Source organism: Cavia porcellus, unplaced genomic scaffold (assembly GCF_034190915.1).
Source record: "Cavia porcellus strain 051 isolate PalLab524CR breed Dunkin Hartley unplaced genomic scaffold, mCavPor4.1 scaffold_1, whole genome shotgun sequence".
NCBI lineage: Eukaryota > Metazoa > Chordata > Mammalia > Rodentia > Caviidae > Cavia > Cavia porcellus.
Window position 1 is genome coordinate 136,138,402 of NW_026947484.1, and position 18,778 is coordinate 136,157,179.

The 18,778-nt window shown below is 40.9% G+C and overlaps 1 protein-coding gene across 1 annotated transcript in view; it reads right to left on the reverse strand.

Moving 5' to 3' along the window:
- Positions 1–18,778, reverse strand: part of Casq2 (calsequestrin 2) — a 63,303-nt gene that overhangs the window by 38,204 nt on the left and 6,321 nt on the right. The window contains exons 2-4 of the mRNA XM_003479261.4: positions 6,728–6,812; positions 3,756–3,856; positions 1,626–1,737 (exon numbers count right to left, since the gene is read on the reverse strand). Coding sequence (XP_003479309.2) covers positions 1,626–1,737; positions 3,756–3,856; positions 6,728–6,812 — 298 coding nt within the window. The remainder of the gene's footprint in view (positions 1–1,625; positions 1,738–3,755; positions 3,857–6,727; positions 6,813–18,778) is intronic.

An 18,778-nucleotide genomic window follows, 5' to 3' on the forward strand; every position in this document is an offset into this window, starting at 1 on the left:
CTTGTAGCCTGAGAAATTACTGTGAGAATAATTTATGCAATATAGGAATCATCGTTAAATTCCTGTCATCTTGTTTTGAAATCCTATATCACCATTTTTTTGTTGTTGTTGTTGTTGTGGTCATTTTGCTTATGTTGTTGTTTTTAATTTTTTGCTTCTTGACTTTTCTGTTTTTTCTCTTTAAAATAAAAAGTAACATGTGATATATTTCCTATTTTTGTATTTTATTATTATTATGTAGTACAAAGTAAAAAAAAAATCACTAAGCCCAATTCTCTTCCAATTTAGATTCACTTTATGCCTACAAGCATTACCACATTTCACGTGTGCTGTGACAGTTACATGTGTGACCTCTGAAGTCAGATTCCTGGAATTTAAATGGTGACTCCACCGTTTGCTAGCTGTATGCTAATAGGTGAGTTAGTTAACTGTGTGTGTTGTATCCTTTCATCATCATTAAATTATAGGCAACAGTGATAACTACGTCAAGAGCTTGTTGTGAGCATGAAATTCTCCATATGGAAAGGATAAAGTGGGGCAGGGCAGGAGAAGCTCCCTGAAATAGTAACATGGGCACAGACAGAAATGGGGCAGAACTCCTGGCTGCACACCCCCAATACATTCATTTTAAGCACTGGGAATGGAGGTTTTAGGGAAGCAAACGAGAAGAGAGTTAATTGGAGCGTGCGTGAGAGCAAACAAGCGGCTGTTAATTGATTAAGGATGTTAGTGGGAAGAGAGAAAGAGTTTGACAAAATTTCAAAGTAGTTTGGGATTTCTAGAAATAGTCATATGCAGCCCATATTTGCACCTCTTGGTTCTACCAATTCTACCAGATCCTCTGACACCCACCCCTTCTGCGCCTTTCCCTCTCTTCAAAGCTGACATGCAAGAACCAGGCTTAACTCACTGGGCCCAGGCCACCAAAGCCATTTCCTTTTTTAAAAATGTACTCCAGTAGTTGTCTTTCCCGTCCCTCTTCCTCCTCTTCCTGACATCTACTCAGCCCCTCCCATCTCTGCACAGCTGTGGTGATGCTAAGATGGGTCTGTGCCCACACAAACCCTGGCTGCAAAGCTGGCAGAGGGAATATGCCTAAGAGTGTGGTTGGTCATGGCAGGCAGCCTGGCAGCCAGGGATGGTCTGAGCCAGCAGTGTTCCCTGTCCTTAGCGGCCAAGCCTATCCCTTCCCGAATTCTCTGCTGCTGTTTTCCAATCGACAGAGAAGTTCTCTAGTGCGTGACTGAGGAGGTGCTGATGCATTTTGGACAGCCTACTGTGGGTCCCTGGTAGAGGAGACTGCATCGCGGATGTGAGCAGGTGAGAAAGTAGAAGAGAGGCTCTTACACACATGCAACACACACACACACACACACACACACACACACACACACACACTCACATCCACCCGTTTTGAGGCCTGAGCACCTGACCCAAATTTAACATTTTTCAGCCCCAGTGACCTGCATGTGTTTCTACATGTGCCTCATTGTAAAGAAAAAATTCCAGCCTCTGTTCCCCCCAGAAAATGGAATATGGAAGATCCATCTTCTATTGGGATAATCCAACAGTGCTTCTTGGGAACCCAGCCATCCACTGCCAGGCAGGATTAACAGACAACTTACGTTCTGAGTCCTCACTCTTGAAATAGCCAAGGAGTTTGATCTGGTCCTCAATGCGTTCAAAGGCCTGGACCTCCAGTTTGCTGTTGATTATCTCCACTGGGTCTTCAATTAACTGAAATGCCACACACACATGCTCACAAATATGTTCAAGAAATACAACTTTTCATATTCCCTAGTTGGGAAGTAGGCTCTCTGGAGGGAAATTACTGTAGACTTCGTGATTCAGACCTTGACCATTCATCTCACTCTGCCCTGGGCAGCACAGCAGCTATATTTTTGGAAGAATTGATTTTTAACTCAAGCAATGGGATGATTGCTTTGAAGGAAATTTTTTCCTCTTTCTAGATTTTTTCTTTATTTTAGTTGTAAATTGATTAATGGGTTACAAAATGATGTTATGAATTATAAATATAGTGTAGAACCGTAAAGTCAACAAAATATACATTACCTCAAATTAAATATAGACTTTGGAATGGGAACATTGAAATTTACTCTCTTAGCAATTTCACAGGTATATAATATATTAATTACTGTATTTTCCACACTATTCAATGTATCTCAAACAAAAAAATCTAAATCAAAAACCCTATATTCCTTCTGTCTGATTACAAGTTTATATCATTTGATCACCATCTCCCCATTCCCTACCTTACCCCATTCTCTGCTACCCAACACTCTATGTTTTGCTTGGTTTGGAGCTCAATTGTTTTAGTTTAGGTTCCACATATAGGTAGAAACATTGATGTTCTCCAATTCCATTAATATTGCCATAAATTACAAAATTCCTTTTTTTAGAAGTTGGATAATATTTTATTGTGTATATGTACTAACTTTCATTTATCAGTTGTTGAACAAATGGCCTGATTTCATAACCTATATTGCCACTTACTAATTCCCACTTACTAATTTAGGAATAGGCAGGTCGTCCAACTCTAGTCCAATGCGGTTAAATTTGCCGAAGCAAATGTTCTTCTTGACTCTTAAAAGATCAGTGGTTTGAAGCCAGATTTGGGGTGTTTTTTTACTCTCTCATGGGATATGAATGAGGAAGTGTGGTGCATCACTTGCTTCTGACCATCATAAAACTAACTTGGGAAGAGCCAGCTCGAGGACAAACGCCACAAACTGAAAATAGAATCATCTGTGATTCACATTGCAAGAGTCATGATTTGTTCAAGTCAGAATCTTAACCCTAGTTTACTGTTTATGTGGGTCAATCACTGTTCATTGTTTAAAGTAGCTAGAGTATCATTTCCCAAGGCCTCCTAGCAGGTGGAGTTGAGGCAGTGCCATGTTGGCCTGGAGTTAGGACATTGTGTCTCCCAACATTTTTAGGTCTTGTCAGAGTAGGCCAATGAGATTGCTAGATAGAGACTACAGACACATTTTTGGATTTTTGGTAGAAGGTGGTCCTCAGCTCACTTCTGACCTTCTCTATGGTTTTTGAGGTTGTATAAAGAAAGCAATAAGTCACTGGATACCAACTGATAGACAAGGAATGGTCAGTATGGATGTTCAGCAGCAAGTTCTTTGTACAGAGCCTGTGTTCCACAGCATTTAACTTCGTAGATATTATTGAAACTGTAATTTACCTAGGAATAAAATTTTTTTAGTGTTTCCTCTGTTTGTCTGAACATATGGATCTGAGTGTGGTGTATTCATGACTAAAAGTTACTGTAATTTAGGGGTACACTTTAGCTCAGCCTGTTCATGCTGCACTGAAGGTACCTCAGGATGACTCCTTTTCTCTCTGTGGGTGACTGGTTGCCTTCTTTGTCTCTCCACTGCATAGCTCCTCCTCAGCAACTAGCTCCTGGAGCTAGTTAAGGGAATTTCAGTGGATAGTCGGGTAGATCTTGTAAAATAATTAACACTTAACTACTGCATGGTCCAGATTTGTGACTCACAGGTCACTAATAATCATGTTTTTTGGGTGACTTAGAAGTCAGCTTCCCAGAAAAGGTAGATAGCACTGTGATATGGGCATTGTTCAGTCTTCTGTAAAGGATGGGAAACCTGTCTTAGACCACGTCAGAATATCCAGCATCTATGTTCTTATTGTGGAGCTTTACCTCTCCCTATATACGAGTCCAGATATGTCCTTACAGGGCCACTGTATAAAATGCTTACATCCAAGAGAAACTCCACCAAGACATCAGCTGCAAACTCGCCATCAAACTCAATTGTGCGATCACCCTTAAGAATATAGAGGCTTCCTTCTTCAGCAAAACCTGGAAGAAATGAAAAAGACCAAGGACAAAATCACTTTGAGTGACCACGGGGTCAGGATTAGTGGAAGTAGAGTTAACCTAAGCACAAGCTCTGTCAGAACAATACTTCTGAGGGGCTCTGCAAATAGACATTTAAATTGAAATAAGAACTAAAAATTTCACCTGGATTTTAATTTAAAAGAAAAATTTATTTTCCACTCCAAAAATTTTCCAAAAATACTGCTGAACTCATGTTATTCTCTTTATCAAAATATCTACTGCGCATCTGACTCCTTAGCCAACCATTCAAGTCCCTCCAACATCTAGGGCCAACTCTGTTATTTCCATTCCTGTGGCTTGACCTGTGGTCCTTTTGGGAACTAATCCTAGTCCCTTGTATAATGCTCTTTGCTTCTTGCTCACATACTGACAAAAGAGTGTATCATGTGTGTGTGTGTGTGTGAGTGTGTGTGTGTGTGTGTGTGTGTGTGTGTTACTTTAATCATATTCTTGTTATACAAAACTGGAGTGATTTCCATCTCATCTCATCTTGGTTAGTTCTTTGGGAACTCAGCTTATGACATTTTTCCTAAGGTTAACCCAGTCCCAAAGAGCTCATGCCATTATCAGTCTGCAAGTACTCATTTAATGGTGCATCCCGTAAGGGTCTGATCATTGTCTTGTTTGTACCCCAGAACCTCGCACGGAGCCTGGACACAATGACCAATGAACCATAAATGTACGTGGCTGCACTGAATGCCTCATATTCTTGTTCTAGCACAATCACACTCACCCTCTTTACCCTGTGAGCTGATAGGTACTGCAAGGCAAGGCCTCATCTTTTCCTCTGCTGCCCTGCAGCACTCTTGGTGAAATGTTGCATATTTTAACAAATATTTGCTGGAAAACTGCATTTTCCTCAGGGAAACAGCTGAGGCTTCCACTTATTTCAACTGCACAGCATCTTAATTCCTTAAATTGTTTTCTCTACTAGCAAGAGAATGCTTTTTTCCAAATAAACTCATCTGCAGCCTCTCCAGGGACAAGAAGTTGGACTTCAGCTTGCTGTCTGTCTCAAGGCTCATCTGAGGAGCCCCTGGCACACTGTTGGTTACTCAAGAGAACAACATGACGTATTTTTGAATAGCTGGTGATGACTGATCTCAAAATGTACTGGAAGGAAGGAACATCAGCCAGTGTACTGCTGCTAGATTTTGTACGGAGCATAACCAGTTTGGAAGCTACTAAAGTAGCTCAGGCACAGCCTGATGGAAGCTGAATTATTAAGGCAAACAGAAGAGGGCATGAAGATCAAGGGGCAGATTCACAAGTAAAACTATGTCCTGTAAACCCCAAGGACTGAGCAGCCTGAGGAGCTTCCCTCAGTCCCTCCACACTCAGCTTGTTTGTTCAATACTGGGGACTGAGCCCAGGGCTTTCCAATTCTAACCAAGTGCTCCACCCTTCTAGGCTGAATTTGGAGAGAATTTTATGTATGTTAAAGCCTGTCATTACTTTGCTAATTTATTTTATTTATTTATTTATTTATTTTTGTCTTTTTCCTTTTTATTGGTACCAGGGATGGACTGCCTGCTTGCAAGGCAGGCGCTTATGCCACTGAGCTAAATCCCCAGCCCGCTAATTTATTTTTATCAATTCTTCCACAATGTGTCCTCCTTAGATTTATATATTGCCAGAACACTATTTTTTTCTAAGCTTACTAAACATTCTCCAGAATACAACATACTCATTTAAATAATGGAAAGAGAGATGAATAGGTGTCAGTCAACTGTTGCACAGGAGAGGGAACTCATTCACTTGTTTTTGACTCTAGGAAAAGAGTTTACTGTATGTTGTTCCCATGCTCAAGGAGGAAAAACAATCTTCCTTATTATGTCTTCAGGGGCAGAGACACCCCAGGCATTCTTAATAAGTCATTGTCATTTTAGAGCCCTGATTTCTTCCTATGTCTAACTTTTCTGCCACAATTTAAATATTTTTAAAAGGCTGATCTCTTAGAAAATAAAATAGAAAATAGTTGTTTGTAGATTTCTAGGATAATAAACTTTCATATACTTGAAAGTATTTATTGAAGTACCACTGAATTTATTTTTTTTCTGTGCTTACCACTGCAAATCCAGTTAACCTCTCTTCAAAGGTTCTGTTTTATAACCTCCTGCTATTTTTAAATAGCCATCCTTCACTAGTCATGCAGAAAAACCCAAATATCCAGCACATGAGCAAGGGTGTTTGGAAATGGGGGATTACCTATATCCCTCCTCCTTGGGATTACAGGTTAAGAATCTTAAAGAGCATTTGCACTTAAGCATGACATATTGACACAAGAGATTACAAGTGCCATCATGTAGTGGCTTAACCATATCTCACCTAAAGCCTCCCTCTCATTTTGGGTGATAATGTCCAGCTGGAGTTCATTCTTAAATGAGAAACCCTGAGACCCTGGAATTACTTCTTCTAGTGTTATCTTTTGTCAGTTGCTTCTGCCAAGAGATGAGAAAATCAGGAGATGGAAGGAGAGAATTTAACTCTCTTAGCAAGATCTCTGTATGCTGAGACAGAGGAGATGGTATTTCAGTTTACTTTAGGAACTAGAAATCAAAGCCTAGGTCTTTAGTATTGGTTTTTCTGGGAGATCCTCTTCATGGCACTAACACAAAGATTTATTAAATGGTGGATGTTAAACCATTAAATTCAGGCCTAGATATACTTTTATAAAACTCTTTCCCAATCCAAGATAGATGAGATCATTTCATCTATATTCAAAATGTAACCCAATTATCATACAAGAGTAAGGACAACTGCACTTTTTTTTTTTTTTTTTTTGCAATATACATTTGTTTCTTCCTGAAAAATCTCAAACATCACACGTACCCAGTTTCTTGGCAAGCTTGGCTTCTTTCTTGGCATCCACCATCACAAAACCTATATCTTTATGTTCCAGGACCTGGGCCACAAGCTGTAGGGACAAATAGGTGGATAAGTGGGGTAACAGCAGACAGACAGCAGAGACATCACAAGACAGTGCTCGCATGTACTAGCAGAAGGGTTTTCCTCCAAACTTCCTGCTGCTCTGTGAGCATTTAAAGCAGCAGCAACGGGAGCCTATACTTGTCCCTCAGGAGAAGAATAAGGCAGTGAAGTGCCAAGAACCGAAGGTAGAACATCCAAGGAACAGAATTAAGAAGTAAGGTTTGGAAGATCGTACCACCGTCTCTGCCCCAGGGAAGGAGAGAGGGGAAGGAGAAGGGAAGCAGAATACTCTAACACCTATGGATATCTGACACCCTTGTCACCCTGAGCCCCTCTCGCAGCTGCCAAGTAAACCTGAGGTGGGGACCCAGGAATAAAAGAGGCCTGTGCTTCAATTTCAAGCTGGCTGACAGGCGAGGAGGGTGCAGCACTATCCTAGGTGGAGAGATGGCTGAAAACTACTCTTGGTGGATGGCAGCACATAAGGTGACACCAAGTGCAAAGCTGGCATTGTGCTGACTTTCCTGAAATTTACGCATGAGCAAGAAGGGAAACTCGCCATTGACAGAGATCTAATTATCATCACCTGGCTGAATGCAGGCTGGAAATAGAAATAGGAAGTTACCAAAGAGACTGTGAAATACTAATACTGCGGTTTTTTTCAGTGCTGAGGATCAAATTCAGGACCTTGTGCATGCGAAGCAAGTGCTTTACCACTGAGCTGCAACCTACCCAAACACTACTTTTTAAAAATTAAACTGCATATTTCCACTTTGTATGTTTTAATTTTGTAACTTGAATGACTATTTCTAAGATGACAGTACGTAATTTATCAACTAGTGATTTCTTACTGTTTATTTTTTTTTGAAATTCTGCATTATTTCTGCCCTTTTTTCTGTTTTGCTTTTTTCTCTTTAAGTAAAATTTTTTAAAAAAATAAAAAATTAAACTGCATACAATATTATTAGTTAAAATACAATTTTAAGAAATTACACAGAGAGACCTCTTATACTCTTATCTAATCAAGTTTCCTCCACTAATAAGATCTTGTAAAACTGAGATACAGCATCCCAAAGTAGCACTGACATTGACACTGCTGTCACCGCTACAATCCATCTGTTGTCCCTATAGCCACAGCCACTGGTTCCCGCCCCATCCCACTCCTTCGCCCTAGGAAAGCATTAATTTTCCGTTCTGCATTTCTATAATTTTGCCATTTCAAAAATGTTTTGTAAATGGAATTATAACCTTTAGACATTGAATCTTTTCATCCATCATAATTAGCCCCAACAAGTCATTCAAACTGTCGCATGCATTACAGGCTCCTTTTCCTTGCAAAGTACAATTCCTTGGCATGTATGTAAGGCAGGGTATATAATCATTCACCCTCTGAAGGGCATCTGGATTATTTCTAGTTATTGACTATTAGGACCAGAGCAGTGCAAAGATATCTGTATAGGTTTTTGAGTTAAATATTAGTTTTAACACAGTCTTGCTATACTCACAATGTTGTATGGTAGTTTGTGTTTAATATTTCCTGAAACTTCCCAATTCTTTCCCAAAGAAGTTGCACTGTTTTATATTCTCATGAGCAATGTCCATGTGATCCATTTTCTCCACATCCTTGGCAGTGGTTTACAGTGTCACTGGTCATTTTTTAAAATTTTTACTCAGTCTGATAGGTATGTAATGTCTTATTGTGATTTTAATTTGCATGTTCCCAATGGCTTATGGTTTTGAACATACTTTTCAATGTGCTTATTTTGCTATATGCATGCTTATTATTAAATACCTATTCATTCCTTTTGTCCATTTTCTACTTGAGTTGTTTTATCATTGTTCAGATTTTAGAAATCTTTAATGGCAACTTTATAAAAAATGTACTTTATAAATTTTTCTCCAACAATGTAATTTGTGTTTTCATATTTTAAACCAAGGTCTTTCACAGAAGTTTAAAATATTTAGAAAGTCTAATGTAACAATTTTTTCAATTATTTATTGAGCTTTTGATGTTGTCCACTCTTGGCTTAGCTCCCCATCCTGCTTTGCACCCTGTTTTTTCTATAAGTTTTATATTTTATGTTTAAGTCCATGATGTATTTTGTGTTAAATATGAGTGAGGCCAATGCTCTTCTTTTTTTCAATAGATATCCAACTGCTGCAGTACCTTTTGCTGAAAGCTATCTTTCATCTGTTGGACTGGGTTTGCACCTTTATAAAAAAATTCAGTGGAACATTTATGAGTTCTCTATTTTTGATCTTTCTATTCTGGTCCATTGATTTGTATGTCTGCCTGTCTGCCAATATTACGCAGTTCAGATTCCAATAGTTATACAACAAGCCTTGAAAGTAGACCGTGTCTTCCTATCTTTTCTTTTTCCAAATTGCTTTAACTATTCTAGTTCATTTGTTTTACATAACATTTTGAAATAAACATGTTTATATCTACAAAGAAATCTTAAGGAATTAAAACTATATATCAGCCTTGAGAGAATATATTTACCCAAGTTGACTCTTCTATTCATGGACATGACATACCTATTTGATCTTTCTTGATTTCTCTCTTCACCATTGCCAAGTTTTCAGTATATAAAGACAGGTTTTATTAGACTAGTACCAAAAGACTTAATATTTTGACTATCTTAAAAGTATTACATTTAAAATTTTAATATACATATGTTTACTGATGACATATAAATATACAATTTTTAAAATATTTATCTTACATCTTGCAACTTTGTAAACTTATTAGTTCTAAAAAAATTTTAAAGATTGCTTATCTTGTTCTGTTTGTAGGTTTCTTGAAATTTTCTATGTAAATAATCTTGGTATCTGCAAATAATTTCTTCCTTTCTGATTTGTATGACTTTTTTGTTTCCTTATACTGATGAGAACTTCCAGAACTATTTTAAATGAGAATACCTTGTTCTCTTACCTTGTTTTTTCTTTGTTTCTTAATTTTAAAGATTTATTCATTTTCCTGTTTTACTTCTATGACGTATTTTTGCAGTTCTGTTGTTTTTTTCAGATTGGTAGATTGACTATGGATTGAATGGAACCTCCAATCCTAGTTTTTTGAGGAATCTCAATACTAATTTCACAGTGGTTGCACCAGTCTACACTCCCACCAACAGTGGAGAAGTGTTTCTTTTTCCCGCATCCTTGTCAACATTTGCTATCAGTTTTTTTTTTAACTTTTTATTGATACTGGGGATCGAACTCATAACCGTCTGCTTGCCAAGCAGGTGCTTATGCCACTGAGCTAAATCCCCAGCCCCTATCAGTTGTTTCCTTGATGATAACCATTCTTTCCAGGGTGAGATGAACCCCCAAATTCAAAGGCTCTTTCCAAAAATGGGCATCGGAGATGAACATACAGTTCTCAGATGAAGATATACAAATGGCAAATAAATGCATGCAGAAATGTTCACCATCACTGGTCATTTGAAAAATGCAAATTAAAACAAAACTCCATTTTAACCAAAGCACTAGGTGGCTCTTATGTACACTGAAGTTTAAAGACCATAACTAGAGGCTCTTTTGACCTCTCTGCCCTTGGTGTAGAAGTGCTAATAACAGTGAGAATAGAAGAAAGAAAAATAAATTCATCTGAGATTTATCTGCTCATTCCTTCCAGAAGATTTAAAGGGAGAATTTAACTCCAACATTCCCTAGACATGCACCACATTTGTATGTTTTTAGATAATGCAGGTATGTGACTCCCCGGGGTGCACAGAGTACAGCTTCCTAGGTATCACCTGAAACTTAGATGTGACTTTTGAAGACATATGGGTGGGAGATGCTACCTCACCTGAAATCAACTCTGTTTTTCTGATTTCCTGGTTAACCAAGCACAACCGTTTACACGTTCTATCTATGTAGACTGAGTAGGTAATAGTAAGTGGACCAAGAAGCCACACTGAGCCAAGAGTGCCTCTTCCTCACCACCCTAATGCACAATGCTTGCAGCAGCCTGCCCTCCATTCCTCTCCCCACCATCCAGATTAGGCCCATTGTCTGTCCATCCGAGCATTCAGCCCTAGCAAGCACTTTCATGGGTGGCTCATGGGTGGCCAAGACTGGCAAAAACCCATGTAACAAGGTCACTTTGCTACTGAGTGGGGAGAATAGCTATTGTGAGAGCCTGGGACCTCCTAGAGCAACTCCTGATGAGAATTCTGCAGTCCAGGAGGCTCTGCTGGGCCGGCAGGGCAGGCAGGACTCTGTCCACCCCATGCTTCAGTTCAGCCTTGTCTCCCTCGACCTTCCTCCAGCTCTAAATCTCCAGCTCACCTGCTCTCTTCTCTGCCTCATCCCAGTCTCATGTGCTTTCTCAGGTCACCATTATCTGTGGCCACCCATTACTATGGAGCGTGATTCTAGGCCCATCTTTCATCTTGGCCTCCTTTCTGCAATGCCAGTAGCACATCACATGGACACCACATGGGGATGTACTGTAATCATTAGGGTTAAGTATAAGTCTGTTCTATCTTGTGATTCCTCCCTCCCGAAAGAGAAAGTCTGTGCTTCTTTTGTATCTTGTACAGTTCCTTGGAGACACTTGGGAATGAATGGATGAACTGGCCCAAGTACTTCCCAAATTCAAGAGGTTTGTAAGACAAGAGGACAAGAAGAAATTGTCACCTAATACACTGACTTAGGGTTACTCCTTGTCTATGAGGAAAAGGTACAGTCAATGTTTCCTGAATGTCCAAAAACCTGTAATACTCGTGAGATGCAATTGCAATTCTTTCTTGAAATTTGCAACCATTCACCTGCTGATTTGGTTCAGTTGGTTATTTCTCAGTCTTGCCTATTTTTAGTCCATTCTGCAGAATGGTGCTGTCTATTAATTGATTATGTGAAATGCCTGGGTACTGGCACAGTGCTCACTCCTTCCAGAAATACTAGGGTTTGTTTTGACTTGTTACTGATTCTTTGGTGTACAAAAAGTACTTTTAAAATATTCTACATAATAAGAACCTGGAATGGTGGTGCATGTCTGTAATCTTAGCACTTGGGAAGCCAAGGCAGAATTGCCACAAGTTCAAGGCGAGCCTGGGCTATGTAGTGGGCTCAACGCCAGTTTGGACCTCATAGCAAGACCCTGTCTCAATCTTCCACCCCCAAAAAATGTTCTATTTAATAAGAAGTATAATTCAATAGTAAAGAAATGAATAATTATAGTATGTATCTTTTCTTCTCTTTTTAAGTATTGTATTTTGTATGTATTTGTTGCTACACTGCTACCTCTATATTGATATGGTCCAAATAGATGTCATCTTTAAATAACTCATGGATAGTAGATCCAAGTGATTAAGAGCATGAGCTTGATCTCAGAGACCTGAGTTCCTGACTTGGTCACAAGCCTGTACTATGACTGCACTTGAAAAACGTGGACAGTAATAATATCTATTTCACAGCGCTGTTTTAAAGATTAACTGAAATAAAGGTATGATGCATTTGGCATGGTTCTTGACACGAAGACAGGCTTAATAAATGTTAGATTTTCTTCTTGATATTAAGGCAGCCGGATCTTGTGCCAATTCAAAAATATTGAAGCCCAGGGGCTGGGGATTTAGCTCAGAACCATAAGCACATGCCTTGCAAGTGTGTGGTTGTGAGTTCAATCCCTGGTACTGGTAAAAAAGAAAAAGACAAAAAAAAAAAAAATTGAAGCCTAAAGCATTAGAAAGCGGAGAAAACAATAATAGTTACCTGTGGATCTACTATGTTTCAGGAAGTATGAAAACAAAGATGTGTAAGAAAGACACATGCCAGCTTTAGAGACATTCTGACTTATTGCAAGGGAAAACTAAAGCACCTAGAATGAAAACAAGGGCCACAGAGACTTTGAGAGAGCTTGTGGGCAGAGGGGGTCAGATCACACATGCTAAGCAGGCTGCGGTGAATACCACAGATTTAACTTTTTGTGTGCATTTTAGAATAAAACTAAAACCCTTGAGAATGACCAACAAGCTGTGAATGATTTGGCCAGCTGGGCTTTATTCAGGGCATCTCCTGTTGTGTATTCTCCTTTGGCCTTTCAGAACATCTAACTCTTTCCTGCCTCAGATCTTTACACAGTCTCCTCCCACAGTCCCAAAGCCCTGGGGCTGGCACAGGCTCTCCTCCTCACAGGAGGTATCTTGTTCTAAATTCACACAAAGGCACGATAACATACACTGCGCCCAGATACTCCTTGGATTTATCCAGAAGACTTCTCCACATTCATCACCAGTTCCTACCATCCCTGACATTCACACTAAAACTTCAACTCCCCAAAAGGTGCTCCCAGACTCCTGTTCTCATCTCGGTGCTCTGCACTTTTCCTCTGCAGCCTTTTCTCAGTTTGTAAGCACCCACAGACTTCCATGATGGTTGTCTATTAACCAAACATATGACAGACTGAGCTCCAGTTCTGAGTCTGACTTTCTTCTCATGCTCTCTCTAGAACCCAGTGTAGAACTTGAGCAGACAAGTAGATCTCAAAACAATTAATGTCTTGAATGAATGAATGAGGAGGCTGCTTAGGAGAGAAGAGGCCAGGGCCAGCAAGACCTAAAAAGAGGAGTATGTGGATGAGTGGAGTGGAATGACAAGGGCATCCCAGGAAGTAGAAATGGGACAGAGGTTTGGAGGTAGGAGTGTGGAGTGTAGGAGAACAGATTGGCTGATTTTAGCAGTATAACTCAACTGGAACAGACTCTATTTGGGGGACAGAAAGGAGTCTTTTGTTTAATGCACAGTAGAGTGAAAAATGCTTTGAGCACTAGGACTGAAAGTTCTGATTGGAGAGTCGTCTGAGAAGAAGAAAAATATGAAAACAAATTAGCATTTAGGGAGTGTGGATTTGAAGGCACAGACCAGAAAGAGAGAAAGGAGAGTGGGAGAGAAGGAAAGCCACTGAGGAGGCTGAGGCTGTGGTCTGAACAGAGATGGCTCTGGTCTCAGATGAAGGCAGAGCAGTAAGAAGTTGCTTCTATAGGTGGCGGTCTGATTGGGAACCAGTTCAAAGTTGTAGCTCTTTTTTGACTCTGCAGTGAGGAGAGAAGGTGAAAACAAGATAATCCAGGGTTTCCAGCACAGAATGGAGCACAGAACAGTGACATCAAGAGACCATGTCAGAAATGGAGGTGAGCTTCTTAGCACAAATACAGATCCAGAGTTCACAGCCTACATGCAGGGTAAAGGTCCCAAACAGAGCTATGATGGCATCTAGAGTGAGTGACATCTTTAGGTTAGTGCATGAGAAACTTACCAAGTCAGGAACTAGCTATCTTGTTGACAAATGCTAAAGATAAGCCCATCCTGGAAGCAGAGAGGAGCTATTGGGGGTGCAGGAGGAGGGAAAGTATCACTGAGCCAGGACTCCAGGACTGGGTAGTCAGGCCAAATGTACCGGAAGTCAAGGTTGGGTGGGAGCCCCAAGAGATCTCTCCTTTCAGGGCTGGTAAATCGTAGTTGACCTTACAGAGAAAAAGCTGGGACAGAAGTCAAAGTTTGGGACGTTAAACAGTTAAGTGGGTGGCAAGGATGAACTGAGCAGGTGTGACTCACTGTTCAAGAAGTTTGCCTGTGAAAGGCAAGACACACTCCCTGGGCTCAGAGAATGTCTCTGAGCTTCAGAGGACAGCGCAGCCAGTACGCCCATATATGTGTTTCAAATCTAGTCCCTTCCTGAGATGTATCGGGGCTGATCCAGGAGAAAAGACAGAAAGAAAGCGGCATTTGTATGACTTCCAAGAATTGTTTTTGGAGGAGACAGATGAATTTCCTTTCTGGGTAGAGAGAAAGTGGTAGATGAGTGGAGAAGTAAAGAAAAAAGGGGGCTACTTTTTAAATAGAGATAGTGGGGTTAATTTCAGCAAGAATCTGGGAAAAAATCAAGAACTGAGGATCCTGGGAAGAAATCTCTATCCAAAGTGAATGTCCCTCAGCCAGCCATTAAAAATACCCTGGCTGTAATCCTGCCTTCTCCGTGAAAGCCAAGAGCCAAACGGCTGCTTCTACCCGCTGTTCCTGATACCATCTGGCAACATGTCAAACTATTCAACAACTGTGGGTCCTCGCCTGCAACTGGAGAACTGACGTTTATGTCCGGTAATCTCCTGTCACTTTTGGCTGCCCTCAAATTGGGCCTGAGCTATGTATAGCTGGGCGGTGGACGCATGATGTGTCTGTGGAAGAGGTGGTTGAGGGAGGGGAAGAGCTATTTTATGAGAATCAAATAAATACCGGTGCCTCTTGGGGCTGGAATGAGTAGCTCTTGAGAGAGCATTAGGGAGAGTGAGGCTGTTGGTTTTTTCCTACTACTTGGTCAGTGCCAAAAAAGAGACCCAAGGGCTGATACTGTGCACTGTTCCTCTTTCTAACAGAGAATTCGTAAAGTAACAACAGCAGAAATAGCATTTGTTCGGTGTTAACTGCATTGAGTACTGCTCCAATTGCACTACATGAATTTTTGAATTTTCACAACATTCTCCTGAATTGAATGTTTACAGGTGAGCAATAGAACCACACAAAGATTAGCCAACTTCTCCAAAGCCAAGTAAACTAAGCCACCTTGCTGAGTCCAGCCCTGACCCTCCAGCTCTCATGCATTACATTCTACTCTTGCCAACAGTCTCAGAGGCCCAGTGGGCCTAAATCGTGGCTCGGCTACTTATCAACTGTGAGTCTGATCAGGTGTCAGCATCACTGCTCTGCAGTTTTTAGACACACATGTGCGTGCACACACACACACACACACACACACACATACAGAGAGAGAGAGAGAGAGAGAGAGAGAGAGAGAGAGAGAGAGAGAGAGGCTGAGAATTTTTATAGGAGTCACATGTACAGAAGTTCTTAGTGAATGTTTATGCCCTGTAAGTTCACTCACTGCAGGGAGAACTCCACTATGCCAAGTCTACAGATCTCAAAGCATTTTCTGGGGCTAAGGATGGTGACAACAGGGTCCACCTAAGAGTTTCTGACCCTGCAGCTCTGGGAGGGAATGAAATAATCTGCATTTCTAGCCAGGCCTAGGTGATATGATGCAGCTGGCCCAGGGCCTATAAACTGAAGACCTATGCGGACTTTAACATGCAGCCACAAGCTTTTCTTGAGTAGCATGTTGAGAAGTTCAGACTTACAGAGCTTGTCCCTGAAGGCCAGTATTTTTAACCTGGTTTTTCTTTTTTCATTTTATGCTAACAAGATCACTGCATGGGATTTTTTAAAAACTGGAGTTGATCTCCATCACCATGGGAAATAGAAAATTAAAAAAAGATCTTATTTGGGGCAGAGGGGTGTAGCTTAGTGATAGAACGCTTGTTGCACATGGGGAAGGCTCTGAGTTCTCTTCCCAGCAGGGCAAAAAACTAAACTAAATAAATAAGGAAAAAAATGGATTCAACTCACATGAGGGTAGGCTATGCTCCTTTCTAATTTCTCTCAGCATGGTTCTGTGCCTAAGAGCTTGTGAAAAAGAATCTGGCAGCCCTCAGCCCAGCATGCTCCAGTAGGCCCTCTGCAGCCCTCCCTGGGAACAAGTGCCCCATAGCACCCAGGACCTTTCTGGAGCCCAAGACTTCATTGCTTTTTAAAATAAGTATCACAAGGTACACTCTTCATTTATTCCAAGGGCAGTAAGGAGTGCTTCGGCCCATGGAGAGCCCTCTTAAATGTAAAACAAACAATTTCTAACTTCCTTCCATCAAATGTAGTGCATGTCAAAATGCAGACCACTTTGCTGAATTTTATGAGATGTTAGTATTTATTTTCATAGCATCAACAAATGATAACAAATGCCATGGAAAACTAACTCACACAGAAAGTAGGAGGTCTCAGGTGTTTTTATAGTATGAGCTCAAGTAAACTGTTTCTCAGGCACCAAATATATCCAGGTCACTTCACACGTATCATGTGCTTATCTTCAAAAGATGTCCTAAGAGGAAGGCACACATCGTGGTTCACAGTTTACAAAGCAGCGCTGAGACTTAGGGAATTAAAGGACCTGGCTGTGGCCTCACAACCAGCCCAAGGACTCAAATTCAGCAAGGTCTACCGCTGAAATCTCTGCTCCTACACTGACAGACATTGTGTTACTGATTGTCATTTGCTTGACAGCTTCTCATTTTCCTGTTCAGGGAATGCTCTTGTTTCCTTCATAAACAAACTGGAGACTGTGCTCAGGCTGAATGCACAGTGGCGTGAGCCAGCGCAGGTGAGAGTGAGAAGGCAGACCTATTGGCTCACCCAGCCAGCCAGGCACGCAGCAGATGGGGAGGATAGGCCTGCTTGGCCTGGGGCACCAGGCAGCAGGAGGGAGCTCCTGGAGCCAGGCACTGTGGGTACTCTGGAGCAGCTCTGGCCTGCCCAGCCCACCACATGGCAAGATGGCATGCTGGCCACCTTCCTGCATGGCTGTCCAAACAGAAACAACTTATCCGGATAATTCTGCTCCACTGCATCTAGTTTATAAACTAGGGAAGCCTCAGAGGGTTCTTTAAACACACTCAGTTCTTCAGGGGACTGGCTTTCTCAATGGAATAATCGTTTTATAAGTGCCTTCAGTCTCAGCTGACAACTACACAAAAATATTCCGCGTCAACCAGTAAAGTGCAAACTGTAAAAACAGGGCTGCTATTTTTAAAGAATAATCTTGTGGCTCTGAAACAAATTTTATTCCTTTCTTTTTTGTGTGCTTCTGGGAATTAAACCCAGGACCTCCACACCGAGGTACATCTCCAGTCCTTTCTTAATTTGACACAGGGTCTCACCAAAATGGGCATGAACATGTGATATTTCTCTGCCTCATCTTCCCAGGGTCCTGGGATTATCAGTGTGTACACAGCTTCTTTTTACTTTGTAATATTCCTTGTCATATTACCATAACGGTAGCTTTCATGGTATCTTGAAATTTATAACTTTGAAAGGAGCTCTCAAAGAAATACAGAAATAAGGGGCCGGGGATTTAGCTCAGCGGCATAAGCACCGGCCTTGGAAGCAGGCAGTTGTGAGTTCGATCCCCGGTACCGATAAAAAGACAAAAAAAAAAAAGAAATACAATCAGTAGGTATCCTGTTTGAGCTTGAGTATTATTAAGGGCTTTTCATGATGGGATAGTAAAAAAAAAAAAGTTTCCCCTTCCTAAAATTTGAATCATCAGTGCATTTTCCACTTTGTAAAATCTTTATTTCATTGTTAATTATATAGTGAAAGGAAGAATTCAACTATAATCAACTTGAACCGCACTATTAGTGTTCCTTGTTCTTTCCCCATCTCACTCCAAGCATCAGTTGTGTTACTGAGAAGCAGCCAGGAAACACTTGTCCAATAGTCCCAGGACACGGGACCTTCGCCAGCACTGCCATTTATGAGTGGGCATCTCTTGGGACAGATTGGGTTCCATATGAGGATTCATTCTCAAAGCCAAACCAAAATAAGCCTGACCTCATCTGATTTTTCAGAGTGCAGCAGGTGCAAGTTTGGTGAGAGCCATCTTTGGGCAGTGAACTCTTGGAAAAAATACCCAAATCCTGTGTGCACCACTGTTCTCTGCCCAGTATTCCCACATCCCTCCATCTGTGGAATTACTTGACTCCAGACATTTCATTTTGCCTTGGGGTTTGGAAAAGCAATTACTGGGATATTTGCCAGTGCTAAGTAGGTTTAGAATGGAGGCTCAACTTTATAGAGCCTTAAGACAGGCAGACAGAAAGAAGGAAAGAAAGATATAAATAGAGATAGGCTGAGTTTCATAGTTTAAAAAACCAGCTTTACCTATTGCTATAATCATTGTTATTGTTTGAATCTGGACCAAAAGCTTGTTCACCAGCCTAAGTCACTATTGAGCAGAGGCCTAGTGGAAGAAAATGAAATTATTGGGGGTATGCCCTCTAAGGGCATAGGGGACTCCAGTCCCTTCCTCTCTCTTTGCTTCTTGGCCACCTGATGTGGGCATCC